Here is a 26,750-nt window from a genome sequence, read left to right as displayed (position 1 = left end):
TTCTAAATACTTATTTATGCTAAGAGAAAAATGTCATTTTTATTTAAAAATATATATAAATACCTGATTTCAAGGAATTTACTTTTAAAATAAGTCTCTATTAGTGCATTAAAACAAACTACAGGTGACATGTAATCTTTGGGGGAACTGTAAAACAAACACACACACCCCAAAGCAATAAAAAGAGGGGGAGAGGAAGGAAAGAGAAAACATTTCCAGTTTATAGCACTTAAAGATATTATCAGGCTGACTTCTTTAAGACTAATGAAAGACTGCTTTGAATTCAACATCATAATATATGTGTGTGGCAAAACACACCACCCTTCCCCCATTGAAACCAGCTTGATCTATGCTAAAATGTGAACAGGGAAGGCAGTATATTAAAATACTGACATTTTAAAAGTGAAAAAAATTTCCAGGGCTGATTAGAAATTATTCCTATAATATCCAATCTCTAGAGAGTGGAGAAGTGAGTTGGAACCAAGTGTTAATGTCAAAATCACACAGAGACCAAAAGACAAATTAGAGAGACCAAAGATGATTTTTAGAAAGAAAAGCAGCTACCAGGGAAATGGGAAAGAAAAGAATGTTCAGAAAGGTCTAATTCTTTTTTTTTTTTTTTTAAGATTTTATTTATTTGAGAGAGAAAGAGAGAACATGAGTGGAGGGGGGCAGAAGGAGAGAGAGAAGCAGGTTCTCTGCTGAGCAAGGAGCGTGAGGATGCAGGGCTTGACCCCAGGATCCTGGGATCATGACCTGAGCCACCCAGGTGCCCCAGAAAGGCCTAATTCTAACTGGGGAGACTAGAAGAAATAGTGTTCTCAGAAGACAAGATGTTCCAGAAACAAAACAGAATCCCAAGAACCGGGGCGCAGAAAGCTATGGCAGGTAGATCAATAGAATAAGGAAGAAAAAAAATGATTCTACCTAGTGATTGAGGGAAAAAAGGCTATCCAGTGAACTGGAGGTAGAGAAGACAAATGTTGGCAGGGAAAGCTTGCAAATGACCCTTCACTGCTTTATATTTGTGTGTCAGTTACCATTTTATTACCTCTTAGCTCCAAATGCACCCTTCAATATACGTTCTATGATAACAGAATACTTTCTAAGTATTTCTCCTTTGAAGTGAGTATGATGTTAAGTTTTCTCGGTAGAGGGTGCTGAAGGAATACTAAAGTAAAGGCTCTCCAGTCATTTCAGGTGTAGGCTGGTGCTGGTGGTATGAAAACATCTGGTGGTGCTGACCCCAGCCATGGGGCCGAACATGGTCCTTCTGTGACTTTGCAGCCTTGATCTAGTAATAACTTTTCTGCAATCCTCTTGACATGGTAACTGAAAGCCCCATACACAGTCTAAATACTTCCTGTCCCCTGCTAGTACCCAGACTCCCACTGCACACAATGCTACAGGTTACCAACTCCCCACTCCTGAATGCCTATACTCCAGAGGGTGGTCAATTTCCTGTCAGATGGCTCCAGAGCAGCTCTATGCTGGCCTAACCATCAAACTTCTCTGAGGTTGGTGGGCTGAACCACACCTTCTCTAATGAAATCTGAATCCTAAGTTTGTCCTTCCTTGGGTACATTCCCTCAGCCCTAGCATATATCATACAGGGTTTCCTTCTGTATTACTCTTCTATCATAGTTAATACTTCTTTTTCTAAAACTCCCCTTATGTAATCTACTGAGACTGATTGGGCTCAGTTCTGCTACAATCTATTATCAAAAAACCAGAATATACTTATAACCACTAAATACACTCCATACCCTGAAATTTCCTCAAACCCTAAAACCAACTGAATAGGCTGAGACAGAATGAGAAAGGGAATCAAACATATTTACTAATACACGCAAAATTCTGCAAGGCTATGTTGGACAAACAAATTATAACTCAGTCATGCCCCAACTGGAAAGATAAGACACGAAAGCAAGAACTACAGTCAAAGCACAATATGACAGAGACCACATGATGAGTATAGACACTGAGTGGCACAAGATCCTCATAGATCCTGTTGATAACAGAAATATAAGTCAGGAGGATGGTATATAACTAAATGAGTATTTAAGTCCAAATTTACAGTGGTAGGAATGCAGACACAAAGGAGAGGCTATGTTCAGGGGCCAAATCAACATTTTTTGGTTAACTACTAGAATTAGAGAGAGTAGTGGAGAAAAAGAAGTTGAGAACGCCTAGCTTCCTACCTTGAAGTACTACCCATCAGTGGGGAGGAGGAAGGCCAACAGATGGTAGGTTTGGATAGAGGTTTTTTAAACTCAGTCTTTGACATGTTAATATTAAAACTCCTGAATTAGAATTCTTCAACAATGGAACTAGAAATCAAGAGAAAAAAAAGCCTGGGAAATTCCCAAATATTAGGACACTAAACAATACACTTCTAAAGAACCCATGGGTCAAAGAAGAAATTAAGAATTAGAAAAATATTTTAACTACATGACGAGAACACAACATACTGAAATATACAGAGTATAGCTAAGGCAACGATGAAAGTATAATTTAAATTTCATATTAGAAAAACAGAAATAGCTAAAATAACTTAGGCTTCAACCTCAAGAAGCTATAAAGGAGCAAACTAAATACAAAGTAGAATAATAAAAGTCAAGAATTCAATGAAATAGAAAGCAAATACAGAGAGAAATAAATGAAACCAGTAGTTGAATAAACTTTAACTAGACTAATCAATAAAAAAGATACAAATGACCAATACTAGGAATAAGAGAGGTAACATCATTATAGACTGTATAGAAATTCAAAGAATTATAAAGGAGTATGATGAATAATTTGTGCCAACAAATCAGATCGTATACATGAAATGAAAAATTTCAAAAAACAAATACTTTAACAAATTACTCATAAAGAAACAAAATCAGAACAGAACTATGTCAATAAAAATTGAATTAGTAATTAAAAATCTTCCCAGGTTCAGATGGCTTCACTGGTGAAAAGTATCAACAGTTAAGGAAGACACAATACCAATCCTATAAAGATTCTTTCAGAAAACAGAGAAGGAAACACTTCCCTAACTTATTTTAAGAGCCCAGTATAATACTGATATCAAAACCAGACAGGGGTGCCTGAGTAGCTCAGTCAGTTAAGCATCTGCTTTGGGCTCAGGTCATGATCCCGGAGTCATGGGATCAAGCCCCTGGGATTGAACCCCCACATCAGGCTCCCTGCTCAGCAGGGAGTCTCTTCTGCCCCTCCCCCTGCTTATACTCTTGTGTGTGCATGCATGCGCGCTAAGTAAATAAAATCTTCACCAAAAAAAAAAACCCCCAAAAAACCAAAGCCAGATAAAGACATTACAAGAAAACTACATACTAATATCCCTCATGGAGATAGAAGAAAAAATTCTTAACAAAATATAAACAACACAAAACCAAAAATATAAAAAAAAGGATTATGTGTCATGAACAAGTGCAATTGATTCCATGAATTCAAGGTTGTTTTAACATGTGGAAAAAAAAAATTAACTCAGTGGTTCCCAACTGAGGAACAGGGAGAAAGTACTCCTGGAGTCTAGTGTGTGGAGGTAAAGGATGCGCTAAACACTCTACAACAAAAGAAATAACTGCCTGTCCCCAAATGTCAATAGTACTGAAGGAGAGAAACCTTGAATTAATGTAATTAAGAACAAAACCATATGATCATCCCAATAGACACAAAAAAGCTACTAACAAAATCTAACACCCATTCATGATAAAAATTCTAAAACTGAAAATATAAGAAAACAGCCTTAAGCTATGAAAGGACATCTATAAAAAACAACTAACATCATACTTAATGGTGAAAGCTTGAACGCTTTCCCTTTAAAATGAGGAAGGAAAGGATAAAAAAAATTCTCAATGCTTCTACTGAACACTGTGTTAGATGTTCCAACAAGTATAATGAGGCAAGAAAAAAAATTTTAATTTCTGCTCTTAGAAAGATATTGTTAAAAAAATAAAAGGACAAGCTACAGACTGGGAGCAAATGTTTATAAAACATACATCTGATAGAGAACTTGTTTCCAAAATATATAAAGAACTTTTACAACTCAATAGTAAGAAAACAACCCAACCAAAATATAAGCAAAAGGTCTGAAGAGACATTTCACCAAAGAATCAGAATGCGAAATAAGCACCTGAAAAGATGCTCGACTGTCACTCACTGGAGAAAAACAAATTAAAACCATGAGATACCACTACATATCTACTAGAATGGCTGAAATTTAAAAACCTGAACATATAACATGCTGGTAAAAGCAGAGTAAATGCAATACCTCATACTTCAGTGGAGGGAATGAAAAATAACACAGCCACTCTGGAAAACTGTTTGGCAGCTGTTTTATATTACAAACCGGCACCCCCACACACCTAGGCATCTGTCTAAAAGGAATATTAATATATGCCCATATGCAGAACTGTATGCAAATATTTATAATTACTTTATTCATGAATGTCAAAAATTGGGAAACAAAATACTCAACAGTATATCCATAAAGTATACCCATACTACTCAGCAATAAAAAGCAACAAACTATGAAAACATGCAACGACATGGATGACTCTCAAAAGTCTTATGCTAAGTCAAGTAAGCCATACATAAAGGGTCACCCCTTACTATATGTTTCTACAACATGGCATTATGGAAAACAAACTCCCAAAAATATGTAGACAGAAATCAGATCTGCGGTTCCAAGAAATATGGGTTAAGGAGAGGATTGATTACAAAGGCAGAGGAGAAAACCTTAAAAAAAAAAAAGTTCTATAGGAGGCAACTACATGTACTGTTCCCAGTACTATTTTATTTTATGTGCATCAGCTATTGTTGCTGAGTGGTTAACACAAAGGTAAAAACAAACATGTACTCATCAATTTCTGTGTTCCTATAATGTTCTACACACTAACTAATTTAAACCATATAAGGTAGGTACTATTATTACTTCTATTTTATAGTTGGTGTAATAGACATGGGGATAGTTTTAACAACTCCTAGTGATAAGAACTGAAATTCAGGAAAGAGGAAACCAGACCATGGCAGTTTGGCTCCAAAGACTCTACTCTTAAGCACTTGATCCTGACAAAAAAAAAAGTTAGAAACTATAGAACGTGAATCTAAAAGCATATTCAAAAATGTCTGGAAATGGTGCTTTGAAAACAGTACTTTATTTAAAAAATTTTAAAAACATAACTTGTAAAAGATGTTAAACAGTTTAAAAATAAACACACCAGATGAGGAATTAGTACACAGCCTATATTTACATTTTAGAGATTACATATAAAATGTTTTCAACTTCATAATGTCATTTGGCTACAAAAAACTTTTCAGAGTAGTCAGAGCTGTTATTATTTTTACTTTCAATTGGTAAAGATCAAATTTGAAGTAAATGTAATTATCTAATGCAACTCTGTAGCTAAAACATTTTTTCTATTTCATTTATAAGAAACCTGAATGAGATTAAAGTGTCAAACACCTTGCCACAAGTCAGAAAATGAATTTTTATGCCAGAACTCCAAACCAACTCATTTCAAATATTGGAGCTGTTTCTACTTTAAACCTAATTTATTTTAAATATTTTGCTTTAAAAAACAGAACAAAGGAAAAACTCACAAAATAATCTTTTAGTCCTTACTGAGTATGCTTTATCATTCTGTCACGCTATCATTCTTAAAAGCAATAGGATACTCAAAATTTCCCCTACTAGCTCAACTTCATTTAACTCTGTATAATCAACATATCAAATAGCACCAGTTCTACAAAATATCTGCTGAATTAATAATAAAAAAAATTATGTCACTTAAAAAAGAATGCTGTAATGGAGAACTTGATGCAAAATTCATATGGAAATATAAAGAACCCTAAATGTCCAAACAAAAATTATTGGTGTATAAAAGCTAGCATTATTTTAACTTTGATTTGTAACTCCAAATTTAGTTTTCTACATACTTTAAGAGACTAATACAATTAAAAGAATTATTAGTTTGTTTTTGCACACACAGTTTGTGACATCAACAACCAAAAGCGGTAGGAACAGAGTTGTAAGATTTTTTTATATACTACTGAAGATGAGCTAGTATAAACTGAAATAAGAGTATTATAATATTAGAATGCTAAATGTAACCTCCATGGTAACCACAAAGAAAGCAGCAATATATACCAAAAGGAAATGAGAAAGGCATTTAAACAAATTTAACACACACACACACACACACACACACACACACACACACAAATCAACTCAACACAAAAGACAGTAATAAAGGAAATGGACTGAAAAAGCTACTAGGCATATAGAAAATAAATAGCAAAAGGACAGAAATAAGATCTTTCTTATCAGGAATCACTTTAAATATAACTGGTTTAAGTCAAACTCTCCAATCAAAAGATAAAGACTGGCAGAATGGATAAAAACACATGGTCCAATTATATGCTCTCTACCAGGCACTCATTTTAGATCTAAAGACATAAATATATTCAAAGTTAAAGGATAGAAAAAGATATTCCACACAAACAGTAACTAAAAGATAACATGGTAACTATACTAATGACCAGACACAACTTTAAATCAAAAAAGGTTGCAAGACAAAAATATTAATAAAACATTTAATACTCCAAGTATAACAATTACAACATTTAGACACTTAATGACAGACCATCAAAATATATGAAGCAAAAACTGACAGAAATTAAGAGAGAAACAGTTCTATAATAGCTGGAGACTTCAATATACCTACTCTCAATAATTGGTAGAACTAGACATAATAAATAAAGAAACAGAGGACTTCACACAATAGACCAACTAGACCCAATAATATCAGGATACACATTCTTCTCAAGTGCACATATGTTAGGCTACGAATTAATTGTAAAGAGACAGATATCATAGAAAGTATATTCTCTGACCACAATGGGATGAAATTTGAAATCAGTAACATAAGTGAAATTAGAAAACACCTATTTCTGGAAATTAACCAATGGATGAAAGAAGGAATAATAGAGAAATTTAAAAATACTTAAAGAGGAATGAAAACAAAAACACAAGACACCAAAACTTACGGGATGCTACAAAGCACTGCTAAGGGAAAAATTTATACCTATAAGCATGAACATTAAAAAACATATCTCAAATTAACAACCTAACTGTAAAATTTAAGGAAGAGAACAAACTAAAATCAAAACCAAAAATACTTGAGGAAATGATATAATAAGCAAACTAGAGAATAAAAAAAATAATTAAATCAGGACACATGGGTGGCTCAGTTAAACTTCTGCCTTCATGTCAGATCATGATCCCAGGGTCCTGGGACAGAGTCCCACTTTGGGCTCATTGCTCAGTGGGGAGCCTACCTCTCCCTCTACTTACTGCTCCCCCTCCTTGTGTGCTCTCTCTCTCTCTCTGACAAATAAATAAACATTTAAAAAAAATAAAATTAATGAAACCAAAAAGTAGTTCTTTGAAAGTATCAACAAAATTGATAAATCTTTAGCTAGGTGGACTAAGAAAAAAAAAGAGAAAGTCAAATCACTAAATCAGAAATGAAAATGGAAACATTACTAATTCTGTAGAAATTAAAAGGATTATAAGAGAGTGTTATGAGTAGCTGTACTCCAACAAAGTGGATAACCTAGATGAAATGGGACAAATTCCTATAAATATAAAACTTACCAATACTAAATCACGCAGAAATAGACAATCTGAATAGACCAGTAACTAATAAAGAGATTGGATTGGTAATCAAAAATCTTTCAACACGGAAAAGCGTGGGACCTGATGGCTTCACTGGTAAATTCTATAAATCATTAAAAGAACTTGACTTATTTCACTTAGCATAATACTCTCTAGTTCCATCCATGTCATTGCAAATGGTAATATTTCATTTTTTGATGGCTGCATAATATTCCATGGTTTATATATGAGTCACATCTTCTTTATCCATTCATCTGTCAATGGTCCTCTGGGCTCTTTCCATAGTTTGGCTGTTGTGGACACTGCTGCTATAAACATTGGGGTGCCCCTTTGGATCACTATATTTGATCTTTGGGGTAAATACCTAGCAGTGCAATTGCTGGGATGAAAAAAAAAAAAAATCCTCAAAGTTTTCTAAAAACAACTGAAGAGGATGAAAGCATTCCTAATTCATTCTATCAAGCCCTGGTAACAAAGCCAGATGAAAACACTAAAAGAAAACCTACTGACCAGTTAGCACCTATGAACACTGATGTAAAAACCCTCAATGGAATACTAAAAACCAAATCAGCAGCATGTTATAAGGAGAGAAATGAAAACAGCCAAGAGAAAGAAAAAGGGTCATAAACAAAGTGATACAGAAGACACTTAGAAAATCCAAGAGAAACAGTGAAAACAAACTGATATTTAAAACTATAATAAAAAATAACTTCTCAGAGGGGCACCTGGTTGGCTCAGTTAGTTAAGCGTCTGCGTTCAGCTGTGGTCATGATCCCAGGGTCCTGGGAAGGAGCCCCTACAATGCAGGGAGCCTGCTTCTCCCTCTCCCTGCTCCTGCTTGATCTCTCTCAAATAAATAAAATCTTGAAACAAAAACAACAGCAACAAAACAACTTCTCAGAAATAATATCAATCTACATACTGAAATCTACATTACCAGAAAGGTCAGCTTTTGGACACATCTAGAAAATTTATTACTTGACTGATAATAGAAAAAAAAATCTATTACTTCAGGAATAGAAAACCACATTTCTTCTTTTTTCCCCCAAGAAGATTTGTTATTTTAAAGTTTATTTTATTTGAGGGGGAGAGAGAGCATGCACAAGTTGGGCAGGGGATAGAGGGAGAGGGAGAAGCAGACTCCCTACTGAGCAGGGAGCCCAATGAGGGGCTCAATCCCAAGATCCGGAGATCATGACCTGAGCCAAAGGCAGACAGCTTAACTGACTGAGCCACCCAGGCACCCCCATTTTTTTTATTAAACAATAAAATTAGGTTCTGGACAGTAGGAAGCAAAATAAAGTGAGGGTGGTACAATTTCAAGAAATTCAAGCAAAGACTATATGGCCTAGAACTTTATATCCAGTCCAACTGCCAAGTATGAGGCTATAGAAAAACAGGTTTAAACATGCAAGGACTTGAGGAATATTGTACTTTGAGACCTTTCTAAGGAGTCTACTAGAGGAATACCTTGGTCTAACTGAGAAATATATATAAAAAATATTTTAAGGGGCACCTGGGTGGCTCAGTCTGTTGAGCAACTGACGCCTGGTTTTGGTTCAGGTCATGATCTCATGGATGGTGGGACTGGGCCACGTCAGGCTCTGTGGTCAATGGGCAATCTGCTTGACGAGTCTCTCCCTCTGCCCCTCCCCCCACATGCTCATGTGCATGCATGCTCTAAAATAAATAAATCTTTAAAAATGTATTTTAAAATATTAATATACAAAATATGTATTAATATATATTATATACTTAATAACATTATGTCAATATACAACATATAATATAAAAGCCATATATGAAAAACCCACAGCAAACATATTCAACGGTGAAAGATTGAAGTTTTTCCTGTAAAATCAGGAATAAGACAAGGCCCACTTTTGCAACTTCTACTCAACATAACACAGTTGGCCCTTGAACATTGCAGGGGGGTTAGAGGCACTGATCCCCGCACAGCTACAAATCTGCATATAACTTTTGACCCTCAAAAACTTAACTACTAATAGTCTACTGTAGACTGGAACCTTACCCCTAACATAATCAGCTGACTGACACATATTTTGTATGTTACATGTATTTTACAATGTATTCTTACAATAAAGTAAGCCAAGGAAAATATTTTAAAAATCATAAGGAAAATACATTCATATACTGTACTGTATTTCTTGAAAAAAATCCACTTAAGTGGATCCGCACAGTTCAAGCTTGTGTTGTTCAAGGTTCAACTGTACTTAAAGTTCTAGTCAGAACAATCAGGCAAGAAAAAGAAAAGAGCAATTAGGCAAGAAAAAGAAAAGGCATCCAAATTAGAAAGAAGTACAATGATTCCTATTTGCAGATAATATGATTTTATATGTAGAAAACCCTAGATTCCACACACACACAAAAACTGTCAGACCTGATAAGTGAATTCAGCTAAGCAGCAGGATACAAAGTCAATATACAAATACCAGTTATATTTCTATACCAACAATGAACAATCTGAAAAAGAAATATCTGAAAAAATTCAATTTCAATAGTATCAAAAAGAATAAAATACTTATGAATTAACTAATGAGGTAAAAGACTTTTAACAATGAAAACTCTAAAACACTGCTGTAAAAAATTAAAGATATAAATGGAAACATCCCATGCTCATTCATGAACTGAAAGACAGTATTAAGAGGATACTACTACTTAAAGTGATCTACAAAGTCAATGTAATCTGATTCAAAATCCCAATGATGTTTTTTGCAGAAGAAAAAACCTATTCTAAAATTCAGACAGCATCTCAAAAGACCCCTAATAACCAAAAGTATCTTGAAAAAGTTTAAGCTAGAGAAAACACACTTCCTGATTTTCAACCAGGGTGCCAAGACCATTCATGGGGAAAGGACAATCTTCAATAAATGGTGCTGGGAAAGCTGGACATCTGTGCAAAATAATGAAGTTGAACCCCTACCTAACACCATATACAAGATTAACTCAAAACGATCTAAATGTAAGACCTAAAACTCTTAGAAGAAAACACAGGGCATAAAGCCTCACATTAAATTTAGCAATCATTTCTCAGATAAGATACCAAAGAAAAAGCAGCAAAAGAAAAGACAAATTGGACTTCATGAAAAATTAAAAATTGTCAAAAGACAATAATAAAAAAGGCAACTCAGGAAATGGAACAAAATATTCAGAAGTCATGTATCTTATAATGGATTCATATTGAGGATATATACAGAACTCCTAAAACCGATCAACAACAACAAAAACCTGATACAAAAATGGGCAAAGGACTTGAATAAACATTTCTCCAGATATACAAATGGACTTTTAGCCACAAGCAAAGATGCTCAACATCATTAGGTACCAGGAAAGTGGAAACCAAAACTATGATGTCATACCATCTCACAGCCATTAAGATAGCTACTATCAAAAAAAAAAAAAAAAAGAAGAAGAAAAGAAAAAGAAAAAGAAAAAGAAAAGGAAAAGAAAAGAAAAAAGAAAAGAAAAGAAAAGAAAAGAAAAGAAAAGAAAAGAAAAGAAAAGAAAAGAAAATGTGTTGGCAAGGATGTGGAAAAACTGAACCCTTGTGTACTGCTGATAGGAATGTAAATCGGTACAGTGGCTATGGAAAACAGAGTGGTAGTTCTTCAAAAAATGGAAAACAGAACTATCATATGATCTGGCATTTCACTTGTGGGTATATACCACAAAGAACTGCGAACAATATCTCACAGAGATCTGTACACCTATATTCATAGCAACATTATTCACAAAAGTTAAAATACAAAAACAACCCATGTGTCCATCAACAGATGAACAGATAAACAAAATGTGCTATATAAACAGAATGGAATGTTATTCAGCCTTAAAAAGGAAGGAAATATGCTTATAACATGTATGAACTCTGAGGACATTATATTATGCTATGTGAAATAAGCCAGTGACAAAAAGACAATAACTGTATGATTCCACTTACATGAGATACTCAGGGTAATCAAAATCACAGAGACCAAAAGTAGAACAGTGGTTATCCAGGGACAGGGGAGAGAAGAATGGGAGTTACTGTTTAATGGATATAGCTTTGAGTTTCATACGGTGAAAAGTTATTGAGATGGACAGTAGTGATGGTAATGTATTTAATGTACTTACAAATAGTTAAATTTTATGTGTATTTTACCATAATAAAAACAAACCATGAGATATGACCTCATAGCAATAGGTGATATATTAAAAACACACACAGAAAAAAATAAGTATTGGCAAGGATTTAAAGAAATTAAAACCTTCCTAAGTTGTTGGTAGGAATGTAGAATGGTGCAACCACTGTGGGAAACAGTCTTGAGGTTTCTCAAAAAGTTTACACGCAGTTACCATATGAACCAACAATTCCACTCTTAGATATATACTAAAGAGAAATGAAAACATACATCCACACAAAAACTTGTACACAATGTTGTTAGCAGCATTATTCTTAATAATCAATATGTGAAAACAACTCAAATATCCCATCAACTGATGGGCTCAACAAAATGTAGTATACCTATAAAATGGATCATTCAGCCATTATTATTATAATTATTATTGATACATGTCAACAACATGAATGATAATGCTAAGTGAATGGAAGCCATAGGTAAAAGGTCACATATTTTATGTGGGTTTTACTTATATGAAAAATCCAGAATAGGTTAAGTCTATAGAGGCAGAAATTAAATTAATGGAGGCATGGGGAATTGGGAAAATACAGGGTTTCTTCAGGGGGTGATGAAATGTTCTGTAAACAAGTAGAAGATACATAAAACACTAACTTACACACTTTAAAATGGTTGAAATAATGAATTTTTTGTTATATGGATTTTGTCTCAATTTTCAAAAAATTTTTAAAATATTGAAAGGTAATTAAGATACCAGTTAAGGCATTCCTGCAATGGTTCAGACTCATGGTATGTTCAAAATAAAAAAAAACAAAAAACAAAACCCTAAGAAATACAAGGGGCACATGGGTGGCACAATCACCTGAGCAACCAACTCTTGATTTGGGCTCAAGTCATGATCTCAGGGTCAGTCGTGAGGTCGAGCCCCATGTCAGGCTCTGCACTGGGTGTGGAGTCTGCTTAAGATTCTCTCGCCCCGGGGCGCCTGGGTAGAGCAATCCTTAAGCATCTGCCTTCGGCTCAGGGCGTGATCCCGGCATTCCAGGGATCGAGTCCCACATCGGGCTCCTCCGCTAGGAGCCTGCTTCTTCCTCTCCCACTCCCCTGCTGTGTTCCCTCTCTCGCTGGCTGTCTCTCTGTCACATAAATAAATAAAATCTTAAAAAAAAAAAAAAGATTCTCTCTCCCTCTCCCTGCCCCTCCCTGCTTCTGCTTGTATATGCTCTCTCTCTCTCTAAAATAAAAATTAAAAAAAAAACCAAAAAACTATATAGACAAAGCACTTTTGTGTTTCTTAAAGGCATAAAAAAATTAGATAAGTGATGAAATGCAAATGGTCATAATATCTGGGTGATGGTTTTTGTCCATTATTTTTCTGTTTCCAAATTTCTAACAAATAGGATATATTATTTTATTTATTTTAAAGATTAATTAATTTATTTGAGAGAGAGAGAGAAATAGAGAGGGTACACGGGGAGGGGAGGGGCGGAGAGGATTCTTGAGCAGACTCCACAGTGAGTATGGAGCCCAATGCAGGGCTTGATCCCACATCACCAACATCACAACCTAGGCTGAAAACAAGAGTCAGATGCGTAACCCACTGTGCTACCCAGGCACCCCAGGATATATTATTTTTTTAATTACGAAATGTTTCAAATATATAGACGAGTAAAGAATAGCCATACAGACTTCTAAATGAGAAACTTATTTGCTTCAGATGATTTTATTAAAAATTTTAACAACATAGTTGAACTTCCCTTAAAACTCCTTCCTCAAAATCACTCACTCATACTATACTGAGAATAACCACTACCATGAAATTGGTGTACATGATGGATATATATGCTATATTTTTATACACAACATATGGTATGATTTGTACCGTTTAAAATTTAAATAAAGATATCATACTGTACATACTGCATCTCAACTTATTTTTCCACTTGGCATTATAAAGATCTATCAACATTCGGACATACTTTTAAAATTTTTAAAATTATATGGTAAAAGGCCTCAAACAGATGTTCCAAATTTTGTTTTTTCCTCATATGCGCAAAATAAAGACTATGTTTTTAAACGTTTGTGGATGAATACAGCAGCATTAGCAGCATCCTACTGCCTGTCATACTCATCTCCATGGGTGTTTTCTTCTGAAACTCAAAATCAAGCAACCATCTACACTGTTGACTAAAACGTTCTCCTCCGAAATTTCTTGCCAAAGTAAAAATTTCCAAGAGCTAAGTAATTTTAAAAGATGTAATTCTTAAAGAGAAAAATAATGCTTCCAATCACCTAGATACCTAAAAATATACTTAACATATAAAATAAGTATTCACATGTAAAAATTTGGGCAATTTTCAACACTGAGAAAGTATAAGCATAGGCTACAGGTAAAATAACAAACAAATGCAAGCTTTATGTTGAAGCCAGTACTAAATAACATCCTTTTCCATGTTAAAAAGAACATTAAGTTCAGATAACTTGGCAACATACTTCTGGTTTCCGGTTCCAAATGTAAGGAACCATTTTCTCCTAACAAAAAGTAAAAAGCCGAACAGACTGTAGAAGTCAACAGCTCTTCCTGGATTTGTGAGGAAATGACAGAGGACAAATTGCTGCCCTCAAGATTAGAGACACACATGCAAACGGAGTCACACCAGTGGGAACTGATAGGGGAAACAGTGGGAGACACAGAACACAGGAAAACCTAAATTGTTTGAGGAACGGCTGGAAGCTCACTTGAATAATTCAGTGTGGAAACTTAAAATGTCCGGGGTGAACACAGTCATACAAAGGCCCTCACAATTCTGTGAGATTTACCTCCAAGATCTGCACCAGGTTCTTACAGTAAATGTAAGAAACAAATCCCCTTGTTTCCAGCACAAGGAAGGGAAAAGGAACCATTTTGAAATATGCTTGAGCATTCTGTTCTTAACAAGGCCTGTCCTTGGAGAAACTTATGTGGGGGAGGGGAAATATCTAACTCCAGTCAACCCTGTCTACTTAAGCAAGGCAGGGGGGAGGAGGGCAACACACTTAAAAAATTTACAATCCTGCTTACGAAAAGACTCAGACCTAGTCATACAACTGCAGAATGCTTTCCCTCTCCACACACCTTAACTCCACATTACTAAAGGCTTATTTACCACAATTCCTTCTATCTAGTACATCAGGAGAAGAAAGAGAGAAAGAATAGAGTATTTGAAACAATAATGACAGAGAATTTCCCCAAACTAATGTCAGACACCAAACTACAGATCCAGGAAACTCAAGCACTAAGGAATAAATGCCAAAAAATCCAACTACCCTGTACTAGGCATATCTCTGTCAAACTACAGAAAATTAAAAACAAAAATCCTGAAAAAAGCCAGAAGACACCTTACCTAGAGAAGAACAAAGAATTATACGACATCTACTCAGAAACCAAGCAAGCAAGCAAGAATAGAACAGAATCAGATATTTAAAGTACTGAGAGGGAAAAACACCAACCCAGAATTATCCTGCAAACTTTTCCAGACAAACAAAAATTGAGAGAATTTGTTGACAGTAGACCTACCCTGCAATACACATTAAAAGTTCTTTAGTTAGAAGAAAAATAACATAGATCAGAAACTGAGATCTACATAAAGAAAGGAAAAGCACTGAAGATGGGATAAGTTAAAATAAAAACTACTTCAGGGTGCCTGGGTGGCTCAGTTGGTTATGAGTCTGCCTTAGTGATCTCAGGACCCTGGGACTGAGCCCCTCACCTGGCTCCCTCCTCAGTGGGGAGAGTCTGCTTTTCCTTCTCCCTCTGCCCCCCCCCCCCCCCCCCCGCTCATGCTCTTTCTCTCTCTCAAATAAAATCTTAAAAAAAAAAATAACTATTTCTTATTCTTAATTTCTAACACACAAGTTTTTTGAAAATAATACTAACTATGTATTCTATTATGTATGCTAGTGAGTATACCTTACATATATGACTATATATGCATGAAATTAATGACAGTAATGATACAGGGAACGAGGGAAGAATTAGGATTATTTTGTTATTATAAAGTACTCACACTACTTGTGAAGTGGTACAGTGTTCTTTGAAAGGCAACTTGGAATAGTTGTAAACGTATGCTGCAAACTCTATGACAACCACTAAAACAGTCAAAAACAAAACAAAAACTGATACGCTAAGAAAATGGTATCTTATAAAATGTTCACTTAAAGCCATAAAAGGCAGAAAAAGAGTGAAGGGCAAAAAAAGAAACAAAGAGCAGGGTAACAAATAGAAAACAGTAAGACATATAGTATAAATATTAATCCAACTATATCAATAATCACTGTGAATGTCAATAGTCTAAATGCATCCATTAAAAAAACAAACTGACAGGGTGGATCAAAAAACAACACCAAAATATATCACCTGCAAGAAACCTAGTTTAAATATAAAGATACATATAGATTAAAAACAAAGAGATGGCAAAAAAATGTACCATGCTAACACTAATCGAAAGAAAGCAAGAGTAGCTATATTAATTTCAGATCAGACTTCAAAGCGGGTAAACTTATCAGGGATAAGAAAAGGCATTACTTAATGATAAAGGGATTAATTCTCCAAGAAGACATAACAACCCTTAAAGTCAATGCACCTAACAACAGAGAATCGAACAGAGGAAAAAACTGATAGAAATACAAAGAGAAATGGATGAATCCACTATCATAACTGGAGACTTCAAAACCTCTCTCTCTCAGAAACGGACAGAAGCAGCAGCTAGATAATCAGTAAGGATGTAGGTGAACTCAAAATCACCAATAAACTAGTATCCTGGATCTACAAACTACTTCATCCACAACCAGGGAAATACATATTCTTCTCAAGGCCACATGGAAGATGCACTAAGATAAACCACATTCTGGGCCATCTTCACAAATACATCTTCACAAATTTAAAGAATAGAAGTCACATAATGTACATTCTTAGCCCACAAAGGAATCAAACCCAAAAATCAGTAACAGAAAGATAACTAAAAAACTGGGATTAAACAATATATGTCTAAGTAACACACGGGTCAAAGCTTAACTTCCAAGAAAAAATAAAAAATATTAACTAAATAAAAATAAAAACACAACTTATTAAAATTTGTGGGATACAGAAACAGCAGTGCTTATAGGGAAATTTATAGCACTAAATGCATATATTAAAAAAGAAAGACCTAAATCAGTAACCTAAGTTTCTACCTTACAAAACTAGAAAAAAAAGAGGAGAATTTAAATCCAAAGGAAGTAGAAGGAAAAAAAATTACAACAGAAATCAATAAACCTGAAAACAATAAAGATCAATGAAACCAAAAACTGTTCTTTGAAAGATCACCAAAATTGATAAGCCTCTATTCAAAGAAAAAAAAGAAGCCATAAATTACTATTAGAAATGAAAGAAGTGGTGTCACTACAAATCCCACGGACAGTTTATTAAAAGGATAATAAAGGAATACCAGGAACAACCATATGCCCACAAATTTGAAAACCTAAATGAAATGGACTAATTCCCTGAAAGACAAAATCTGCCAAAACTCACCCAAAGGAGACAATCTAAATAAACCTGTATCTATTACAGAAATTCGTCCTGTAATTAATAATAACCTTCCAAAATAGAAAGCACCAGGCAAGGTGGGTTCACTGGTGAATTCTCCCAAACATTTAAGGAAGAAATTATACCAATTCTTTACAATCTTTCAGAAAATAGAAGTGAAGGGAATACTTTCCTAATTCAGTCTATGAGACCAGTATTATCCTAATATCAAAACCAAGCAAAGACATTACAAGAAAACTACAGACCAATATGTATTATGAACATAGACGTAAAAATCCTCAATAAAATAATAGCAAATCAAACCTAGCAATGTATTATAAGAATTATATGCCATGACCAAGTGAGATTTATCTCTGATATGAAAAGCTAGTTCAACATTTGAAAATTAATGTATCACATCAAAAAAAGGGGAAAATTACCAAGAGATACAGAAAAAACATTTGACACAATCCAGCCATTCAAGATAAAAGCTATCAGCAAGCTAATAATAGAGTGGAACTTTTTCAAGTTGATAAATACCTACCAAAAATCTATAGCTAACATCCTACTTAATGTTGAGAAGCTCAAAGCTTTCCCACTAAGATCAAGAACAAGGCAAGGATGTCCCCTCTCACCATTCCTTTTGAACATCGTAGTAGAAGTACTAACTACTGCAAAAAGACAAATAGATTGGGAAGAAATAACTTGGCAACAGCAAAATAATGCTAGTTTTGCAAAAGAATTCAAAATCCCAAGCCATTAAATCACATTTCAACTTTCCTAAGTTATTTCTGACCGCTTTCCCCACTCAAAAAGAAACAAACAAAACCACTAGATAGCTTTTTGATAGCTCTTTTTTGGAGCTATGACATATAAAGTAAGGATATATTATCATCATCTGTAAAACAGGCTAACAGGATTGTTGTAAATGATCATATACATATAGGGGCTGGGGGAGGGAGAGCGTGCACAGGAGCAGTACATGACATTTTAAAATGTTATTCATTATTAAGTTTACTATGAACAGTACTAGATCCTTGTGTAGAACTATAACTGATAAAGGACCGATGTGTACAACCTACAGCATTTCCACACAAAATTCATGAGGATTAAATGGAAGCAAAACATTGTTACTTACCCACAAGTAGTATGTGAACTGAAGTGCAAAAATAGCAATGCCTTCATTATCAAAGGAGCCAGCTACTGACCGAGAAATGTAACCTGGTACAATAGCAATAAAACAAGCAGCTAAAAGTCCTGCTCCTTGGTTCCAAAGTTCTCTTGTAAGCAGGAAAGTAGATATAGATGTAAGGCCGCTAAAAGTCGGTGCAAGGAACACACATACATCTCTTATATGAACTGTTATGTTCAACGTATTTAAAATCCAATGGATAAGGCCAGCTGTTATCATCAACCCTGGGTAAACCTAGGAAGATAAAAATGGAAATTTTAATTACATATAAAATAAAGTAGCTCAAAACACTAACATAAGTTCTTTTCTTTATTATTACACACTGTTTATAGTAAGTTTGAGAATAAGGTCTCAAAACAGTTTGCCTTCTTCACTACACTCCTACACTACAAAATTAAACATTCTTTTATATTGGATACAAAGGAAAAGCTCATATATGGAGCAACAGATACTTAAATAAAAGAAGATCAGACAGAATGAACCATTATAAATGAAAACGTTCAGAAATGGAAAACTGTAGTCAACTTTATTAATTCTACTATTTTTTCCACTATAAAACAGGGTTCTAGTCTAATTTACTCTAAAGTGTAGGGTTTTAACATGTTCCAACTTTGCCCACACTTTTATGTGTATAAGAGAATGAAAAAAAAGAAGATAAGAAAAGTTATGTGCAATATTATGTAAGTATCGTCCCTCCTTTCAAAGCCAAGATTTGGAATGTAAACAACTCTAGCTAGGGACATTCAAAGAAATATTTGGGGCTCTTGGAAGGTTGAACATTTTTACACCACTTAAGGTATTTAAGGATGGAAGAAAATAATAATAAACTAGAAGAGGCCAGTTAATAGTTATACTCCTTACCCTCATCCTAAAAGGAAGATGAAACATTAGGAGGATTCAGAGAAAAATAAGTAGGACATTATTTTTGAGCTATTCACAGGTGATTAAAATGTGTAATTACATTTCCATCCTTATCTAAATCCTAAAAGGTTCTTTCCTTTCTCCAACAGAGAAACTACCAAAAAAAGTTATAAATTTTCTTTCCTAGCTATATTATTTAAAACTGCAAACTCCCTACGGTCTTTACCCCTTTCCCTTGCTTCTTCTTCATACTTATCACCATTTCACATACTTTTTATGTTACTTACTTTATTTATTGTCTATTAACTTAACACCCTCACAAGAACATAAGCTCTGGAAAAGCAGGAAAATTTTCCTCAGCACCCAGAACAATGACGGGCACAAAATGGACACACAATACCTGCTGAGTTGCATGGAAGGAGAATGGAATTAAAGAAGGGTGTAAAGTGTGGCAATCATCACAATTCTTAAAAATTAAAATTTTGTTCCTTTTCACATAAATAACCAGGTTCCAGTGTATGATTTTGACAGTCATATTAAAAAAAAAAAAATGAAAACAAATCCAAAAAGACCTCTAACAATCGTCAATACACCCCATGATAATATGGCAGACTAAGCTGACACACAAAATATAGCCAAAACACATACAAGCATAGGATCAAAGGACCTTAAAAACGAAACAAACAAAAAAATCTGCCCAACAACAACAAAACATATTTAAGCTCAAAAGAAAGAGGACTTTCCAGAAATAAAGAGGAATTCAAAGTAGATACTGATGCCAAGGGAGCCCAAAAGAGAAAAAAACCATTCCAGGCCGGATACACAGCTTAGGGACTGGAGGATGGTAGGGTTATTACTCAATACAGGAATCAGAGAAAAGGCCTAATTCCCAGCACAAATCCAGGGCCTGTTCAAGGAATTAGACAAATTATACCCATCCATCAAGGGAAGCAGTAAGGAACTTTATGCCTTACTTCCAAAGCTTTGAATAGAAACAAAATAAAAAATACTCATTCAATACATTTGTGAATATGGGTTCCACATTTATAACAACTTCAGGTGTGAGAAACTTCAAACTTCAAGAAATAACTTCTGAAAACTGTCCTAGAACCAGTGAAACCCCTATGGGCTCTAGTGAAAGCAAATGAGAAAGATTATTATAGAAATGGTTCTAAATACTAGGACACCAGGAGTCTCAGAAAACACACCTGCAGCAAGGATGAATTCAAAATAAAAAGTTATAAACACACCCAGAAACAAACTATAGTCATCAAATATTACAATAAGGTACGTAACAGGATTAGCACGATGAAGTGCAGATAATCGCCTTCTACCACAACTCTTACCACTCAATACCTTCCTAATCTGCCCTGGAGACCATGACTCCTCTCTCCTTGTTTTTGTATCTCTGTGTACATCAAGGATAAGAAAATGCCCCAGATTAGAAACGACATCTTACTATCATGGAGAACATATTCTTTCCAAACAGAGAGGGAACATTTATAAAATGTGGCTATATGCTAGGCCACAAATCAAGTCTCAATAAATTTCAAAGGACTGAAATTACAGAATTTGTTCTCTAGCCATAACGTTAGTATAAAGCAAAAAAGGATAACCAGGAAGGCCTCTTATGTTTAAAAGCTAAATACAATTCTAAATAACCCATGAAGCAGCNNNNGAATGATAATGGAAATTGAAATAAATTTCAAACTGAATGAAAATAAAAGTACTACACATCAAAACTTAGGCATTATAAATGTAGCTAAAACAGTGATTAGTGGGAAATTTATAGCTTAAAAATAAATACATTAATAACAAAGAACCATTATAGAGCAAATTATATCAAGTCAGAAAAACATCAAAAGAAACTCAAGAAAAATGGAAGGAAGGAAATAAATTGAAATTAATACAATAAAAGACAAACACATAATAAAGATAACCAACAAGGTCAGTTTCTTTGGGTTAAGAGATCTAATAAAATTGATAAAACTTTGACAAAATATCAAGAAAAAAATAAGACTAAACACTATTTCCCCAAAGATACCTATCTTGCACTTTCTCTTAACACTCTCTTTACATTCCAGATCGTAAAAATATTTCCCTTATGTCACACTCTGAATATAATAGCTCCCCATGAGCTATGATCAGTACTCAATTACCCGAAGTAATTTAGGGCAGCTTTAGTACCTACAAAATTAAAATTGGGAGCACCTGTGTGGCTAAGCCCGTTAAGTGTCTGACTCTTGATTTCAGCTCAGGTCATGGTCTCAGGGTTTTGACACTGAGCCTGGCGTTGGGCTCTGCACTGGGCATGGAGCCTGCTTAAGATTCTCTCTCTCTCCCCTTCTCCTTCTGCCCTCCCCCCAAAATAAATAAAATTATCTAATTCTTCTAAATTTCTATTTCCTTGCAAAAAATATTTTTTTAAGGAAGTTTTTATAGAACAAAACAAAACCACAAATAACCTGAACTTAAGATGTACTATGACAAGAAATGTCCCCTCCCAGCCTCCACTTGTCAGAAATAATGGCCAGTGTGAGATAACCCAAACACGTGCAGGGAAAGGGGGGGAAGAGGGGAAGGGAATGTCAAGAAGAGATTTAGTATATTAAATACCAATCAGCCATAGAAAATTATACTAGTTAACTATACAAAGGTTTCAAGAATCTCCATCACCTTAGCAACTAATGATTTACTCAAATAACTATAAAACTTTATGATTAACGTAACTGCTATGATTAACATAAATAACTGCAGATATACTTACAGTACCACCTACTATTCTTCCTAGTGGATACCATGCTCTTTCATCAAACCAATTTAAAAATTCATAGAACCCATGAGAAGCAAGATGATGTGTTGATCTATAGTTAAACCTAGAGAAAAGAGGAAAAAAGGAAATGTTATAAAAGTTTGCTTACTAGAAAGAAATAGCCCTATCTTTCTATTATAAATGTAAATATCTTTATATATAACTCTATGGCTACATACATATTTCTTTTATAGAAACTGACATTATTCTCCAAGGAACAGGCTTATACCACTTATATAAAATCAAAAACAAAGGACCCCCCTCCCCCCAAAAAACATGCCTACAAAATTACTAATGCTCAAGTTAACATTTGGCCATTGCTTAGGGTACAGGCGGAAGTACACAGCTATGCATCCGAACAAAAAAAGGTGAGGATACACCACAAGGGCCAAGAAATGACTCTCAAAAGATTAAGAACGACTAACAGAAGACAGCATAAAAACTAAAGGAGCACGCTTGACATGATCGCCTCCAATCCTACAACCCTAAAAATAACAGGAATAAATAATAAATTATAATAGCACTAAAACCATGAAAGAATAAACTATAAATGAACTATAAGAGCACTGCAAAACAAGAATATGACCTTCAAGAATGAGAAATTCAATCAACGAAGATAAAAGACAAATGAGAAGAAATGCACTGCAGCATTTTTAGATAAATTTCATCAAATACAAAACTAAGCACACCCCAAAATCAAACATTTGAGAAAAGAAAGCCATACAAAATCTATGCATCAAAAACAAATGGAAGAATGCCATAGGAAGCAGAAATAAGACTATCTGCAGAGACTAAGACAAGCCACAGCAGCCTAAAATGATGTAACAACACTCAACATCAGAGCACCTAAATTAAGCAAATGTAGCAGATCCAAAAGCAAAAACAGCAATGCTATATTAGGGGACTTCGATACCTATTTTAAATACTGGACAGATCATACAAAGAGAATATCAATAAGGAGATAGTGGACTTGAACTACACTTCAGACCAAATGGATCTAACAGATTAATACAGAACATTACATCTGACAGTGGCAGAACACATATTATTCTCAGGCACATAGAATTTTCTCCAGAATATATCATATGTTAGGTCACAAAACAAGTCTTAACAAATTTAAGAAGGTTGAAATTATATCAAGTATCTTTTCCAACCACCATGCTAAGACTCTACAAATCAAAAAAAGTGGAAAATTCACCTACATTTGGAAATTGAAAATATAGTCCTGAGCAATCGATAGGCCAAGGAGAAATTAAAAGGACAATAAAAAATATCTTGAGACAAACACAAATGGAAATGCAACATAATAAAACTTACAGAAAGCATCAAAAGCAGATTTAAGGGGGGAAGTTTAGAGCAATAAACACCTACATTAATAAAAAAACAGATCTCAAACTACCTAACTTTACACCTTAAGGAACTAGAAAAAGAATAAACTATGACCAAAGTTAGCAGAAAAAAGGAAATAACACAGATCAGAGCTAAGATAAATGAAATAGAGACTAGAAACACAAAAGAAAGATCAACAAAACTAAGAACTGGTGTTTTTGGAAAACAAAATTGATGAACCTTTAGTTAGGCTAAAAAATAGAGAGAAGACTCAAATAAAATCAGAAATGAAAGGGGAGACATTATAACTGATACCACAAAAATACAAAATATCATAAGAGACTACTATGAACAATTATATACCAACAAATCGGACAACCTAAAAGAAATGAATAATTTAAAAACATATAACCTACATCAAAACTGAACCAGGAAGAAACAGAAAATCTAAAAAGACCAATAACAAGGAGACTGAATCAGTAATCAGAACCCTTCCAAAAAGAAAACCCCAACAAGATAGTTTTAATGGCAAATTCTAGCAAACATCTGAAGAATAATTAATGCTAATCCTTCTCAAACTCTTCCAAAAACTCAAAGAGACAACACTTCCAAACTCAGTTTCTGAGACCAGATTTGCCCTCCTATCAAAGCCAGATGAAGGCACTACAAGATAAAAGATTAAAGGCCAATGTCCCTGATGAACATACATGTAAAAATCAAGAAAATACTAGCAAACCAAATTCAACAGCACTCTTCAATACACCAAGATCATATAGCATCATCAACAGGTATTTACCCCCGGGAGTCAACGATGGTTCAACATATGGAAATCAATCAATGTGATAGACCATATTAGTAAAAATTAAGAAAAAAATATGATCATTTCCACAGATGCGAAAAGGGGCATTTGGCAAAATTCAACATCCTTTCACAACAAAAATTCTCAACAAACTGGGTCTAGAAGGAAGGTAACTCAAGCTAATAAAGGTCATATTTGACAAGCCCACAGCTAACACCACACTTGCTGGTGAAAGTTTAAAAGATTTTCCTCTAAGATCAGGAACAAGAGAAGGGTGCCCACTCTTCCACTTCCATTCAACACAAAACTAAAATCCTAGCCAGAGCAATTAGGCAAGAAAAAGAAATAAAAGGCATCTAAGTCGGGAACGAAGAAGCAAAACTGTTTGCAGAGGACACAATCTTATATATAGAAAAACCTAAAGACTCCACCAAATAACTGTTAGAACTAATAAAAAGGATTCAGTAAAGGTGCAGGTTACAAAATCATCATTCAAAACGCAGTTGCATTTCTATACACCGTGGAATATCTAGAAGAGAAATTAAGAAGACAATCCCATTTAAAATAGTATTAAAGTCAATAAAATACTTAGGAATAAATTAAATGGAAGTGAAAGACCTGTTCACTGAAAACTTTAAGATGATGAAAGACACAAGTAAATGGAAAGATATTCCATGTTCATGGATTGAATCATTAATATTGTTAAAATGTTCACAGTACCCAAAGCAATCTATAAAGCTGATGCAATCCTATAAAAATTACAACAGCATTTTTCACAGAAATAAAAAAAAAATCCAAAAATGTATATGGAACCACGAAAGACTTTGAATATCCAAAGCAATCTTGACAAAGAAGGTGGTATCACAATGGTAGAGGAATCATACTTCCTGACTTCAAACTCTATTACAAAGCTAGAGTAATCAAGAGAGTATGGTACTGGCATTAAAAAAAAAAAAAAAAAGAAAGAAAAAAGCAAAGCAAAGAAATAGACCACTGGAACAGAATTCAAGGCCAAGAAATAAACCCACACACATGGAGTTATCTAATCTTTGACAAGGGTGCCAAGAACAAATAACGGGGAAAGAACAGTCTTTTCAATAATGGTGTTGGGAAAACTGGGTATTATATGTGAAAGAATAAAAGTGGGCTCTTATCTTACACCATACACAAAAATTAACTCAAAATGCATTACAGACTTACATGTAACACCTGAAACCATAGAACTCTAAAACAAAGAAACAAACACAGAGAAAAAGTTCCTTGACATCGCCGTTGGCAATGACTGGGGGCGGCAAGGGCACCAAAACAAGCAACAAAATTAAGTGAGACTGTATCAAACCAAAAAGTTTGTGCAAAAAAAAGAAGAAAAATAAACAATATGAAAAGGCAACAGAGAGAACTATTCTCTCTATAGAATGAGAGAAAATATTTGCAAACCATATACCTAATAAGAAGTTAGTATCTAAAATATATAAGGAACCCATGCCACACAATAACAACAAAAACCTCCCCAAATCAAAAACAAATCTGATTTAAAAATGCAGCTGAACAGACATTTTTCTAAAGATATACATGTGGTCAAGAGGTGTATGAAAGGTGCTCAACATCACTACCCATCAGGGAAATGCAAACCAAAAACACAATGAGATACACCTCACACCTATTAGGATGGCTATCACCAAAAAGATAAGAGGTAACAAATGTCAAGGGTTTGAGAAAAGGAAATCTTCTACAGGGATGGTGGGAATATAAATTGGTATATCCATCATGGAAAACAGTATGGAAGCTCCTCAAAAAATTACAATGGAACCACCAGCAACCCTATTTCTGGGTATACAGCCTCAAGAAGAAATCAGTATCTGGAAGAGAAATCTGCACTCCCATGTTCACTGCAGCACTGTTCATAATAGCGAAGACATGAAAACAACCTAAATGTCTGTGAATGGATGAATGGAAAAAGAAAATGTAAATACATATAATGGAATCTTATTCAGTCACAAAGCAGAAGGAAATCTTGCCATTTGGTTTGTAACAACATGAATGAAACTGGAGGGTACTATGCTACGAAAAAATAAGCCAGACAGAGAAAGAAAAATACTATATGGTATCACTTATAAGTGGACTACTAAAAAAATTTAAAAAGTTTAAATCAGTAGAATGGTGGTTGCCAGGGGATGTGGGAATGGGACAAATGGGGAGAGGATGGTCAAAAGGTACAAACTTTCAGTTATAACAGGAATAAATTCTAAGGATTTAATGTACAGCCCGTGACTATAGTTAATAATACTATAGTGTGTACTTGAAATTTGTTGAGTAGATCTTCAGGGCCCTCATCCAAACAAAACTAACATGTAAGGCAATGCATGTGTTTATTAAATTGACTGTGATAATT

General features: G+C 34.4%; 1 protein-coding gene and 1 long non-coding RNA gene across 2 annotated transcripts in view; one reads left to right on the top strand and one right to left on the bottom strand.

Moving 5' to 3' along the window:
• Window positions 1-26,750, bottom strand: part of STT3B (STT3 oligosaccharyltransferase complex catalytic subunit B) — a 102,982-nt gene that overhangs the window by 37,487 nt on the left and 38,745 nt on the right. Inside the window, exons 2-3 of the mRNA XM_040636894.1 lie at window positions 22,186-22,294; window positions 18,504-18,791 (exon numbers count right to left, since the gene is read on the bottom strand). Of these exons, the coding sequence (XP_040492828.1) occupies window positions 18,504-18,791; window positions 22,186-22,294 (397 nt within the window). The remainder of the gene's footprint in view (window positions 1-18,503; window positions 18,792-22,185; window positions 22,295-26,750) is intronic.
• LOC103680125 overlaps window positions 1-26,750 on the top strand; it is a 73,167-nt gene that overhangs the window by 31,202 nt on the left and 15,215 nt on the right. The window lies entirely within an intron of this gene.

This window comes from Ursus maritimus, unplaced genomic scaffold (genome assembly GCF_017311325.1).
Source record: "Ursus maritimus isolate PB19 unplaced genomic scaffold, ASM1731132v1 scaffold_20, whole genome shotgun sequence".
In the NCBI taxonomy this organism is placed as follows: domain Eukaryota; kingdom Metazoa; phylum Chordata; class Mammalia; order Carnivora; family Ursidae; genus Ursus; species Ursus maritimus.
The sequence above is the reverse complement of the archived record's forward strand: the minus strand, read 5'-3'. Positions and strand labels throughout refer to the sequence as shown.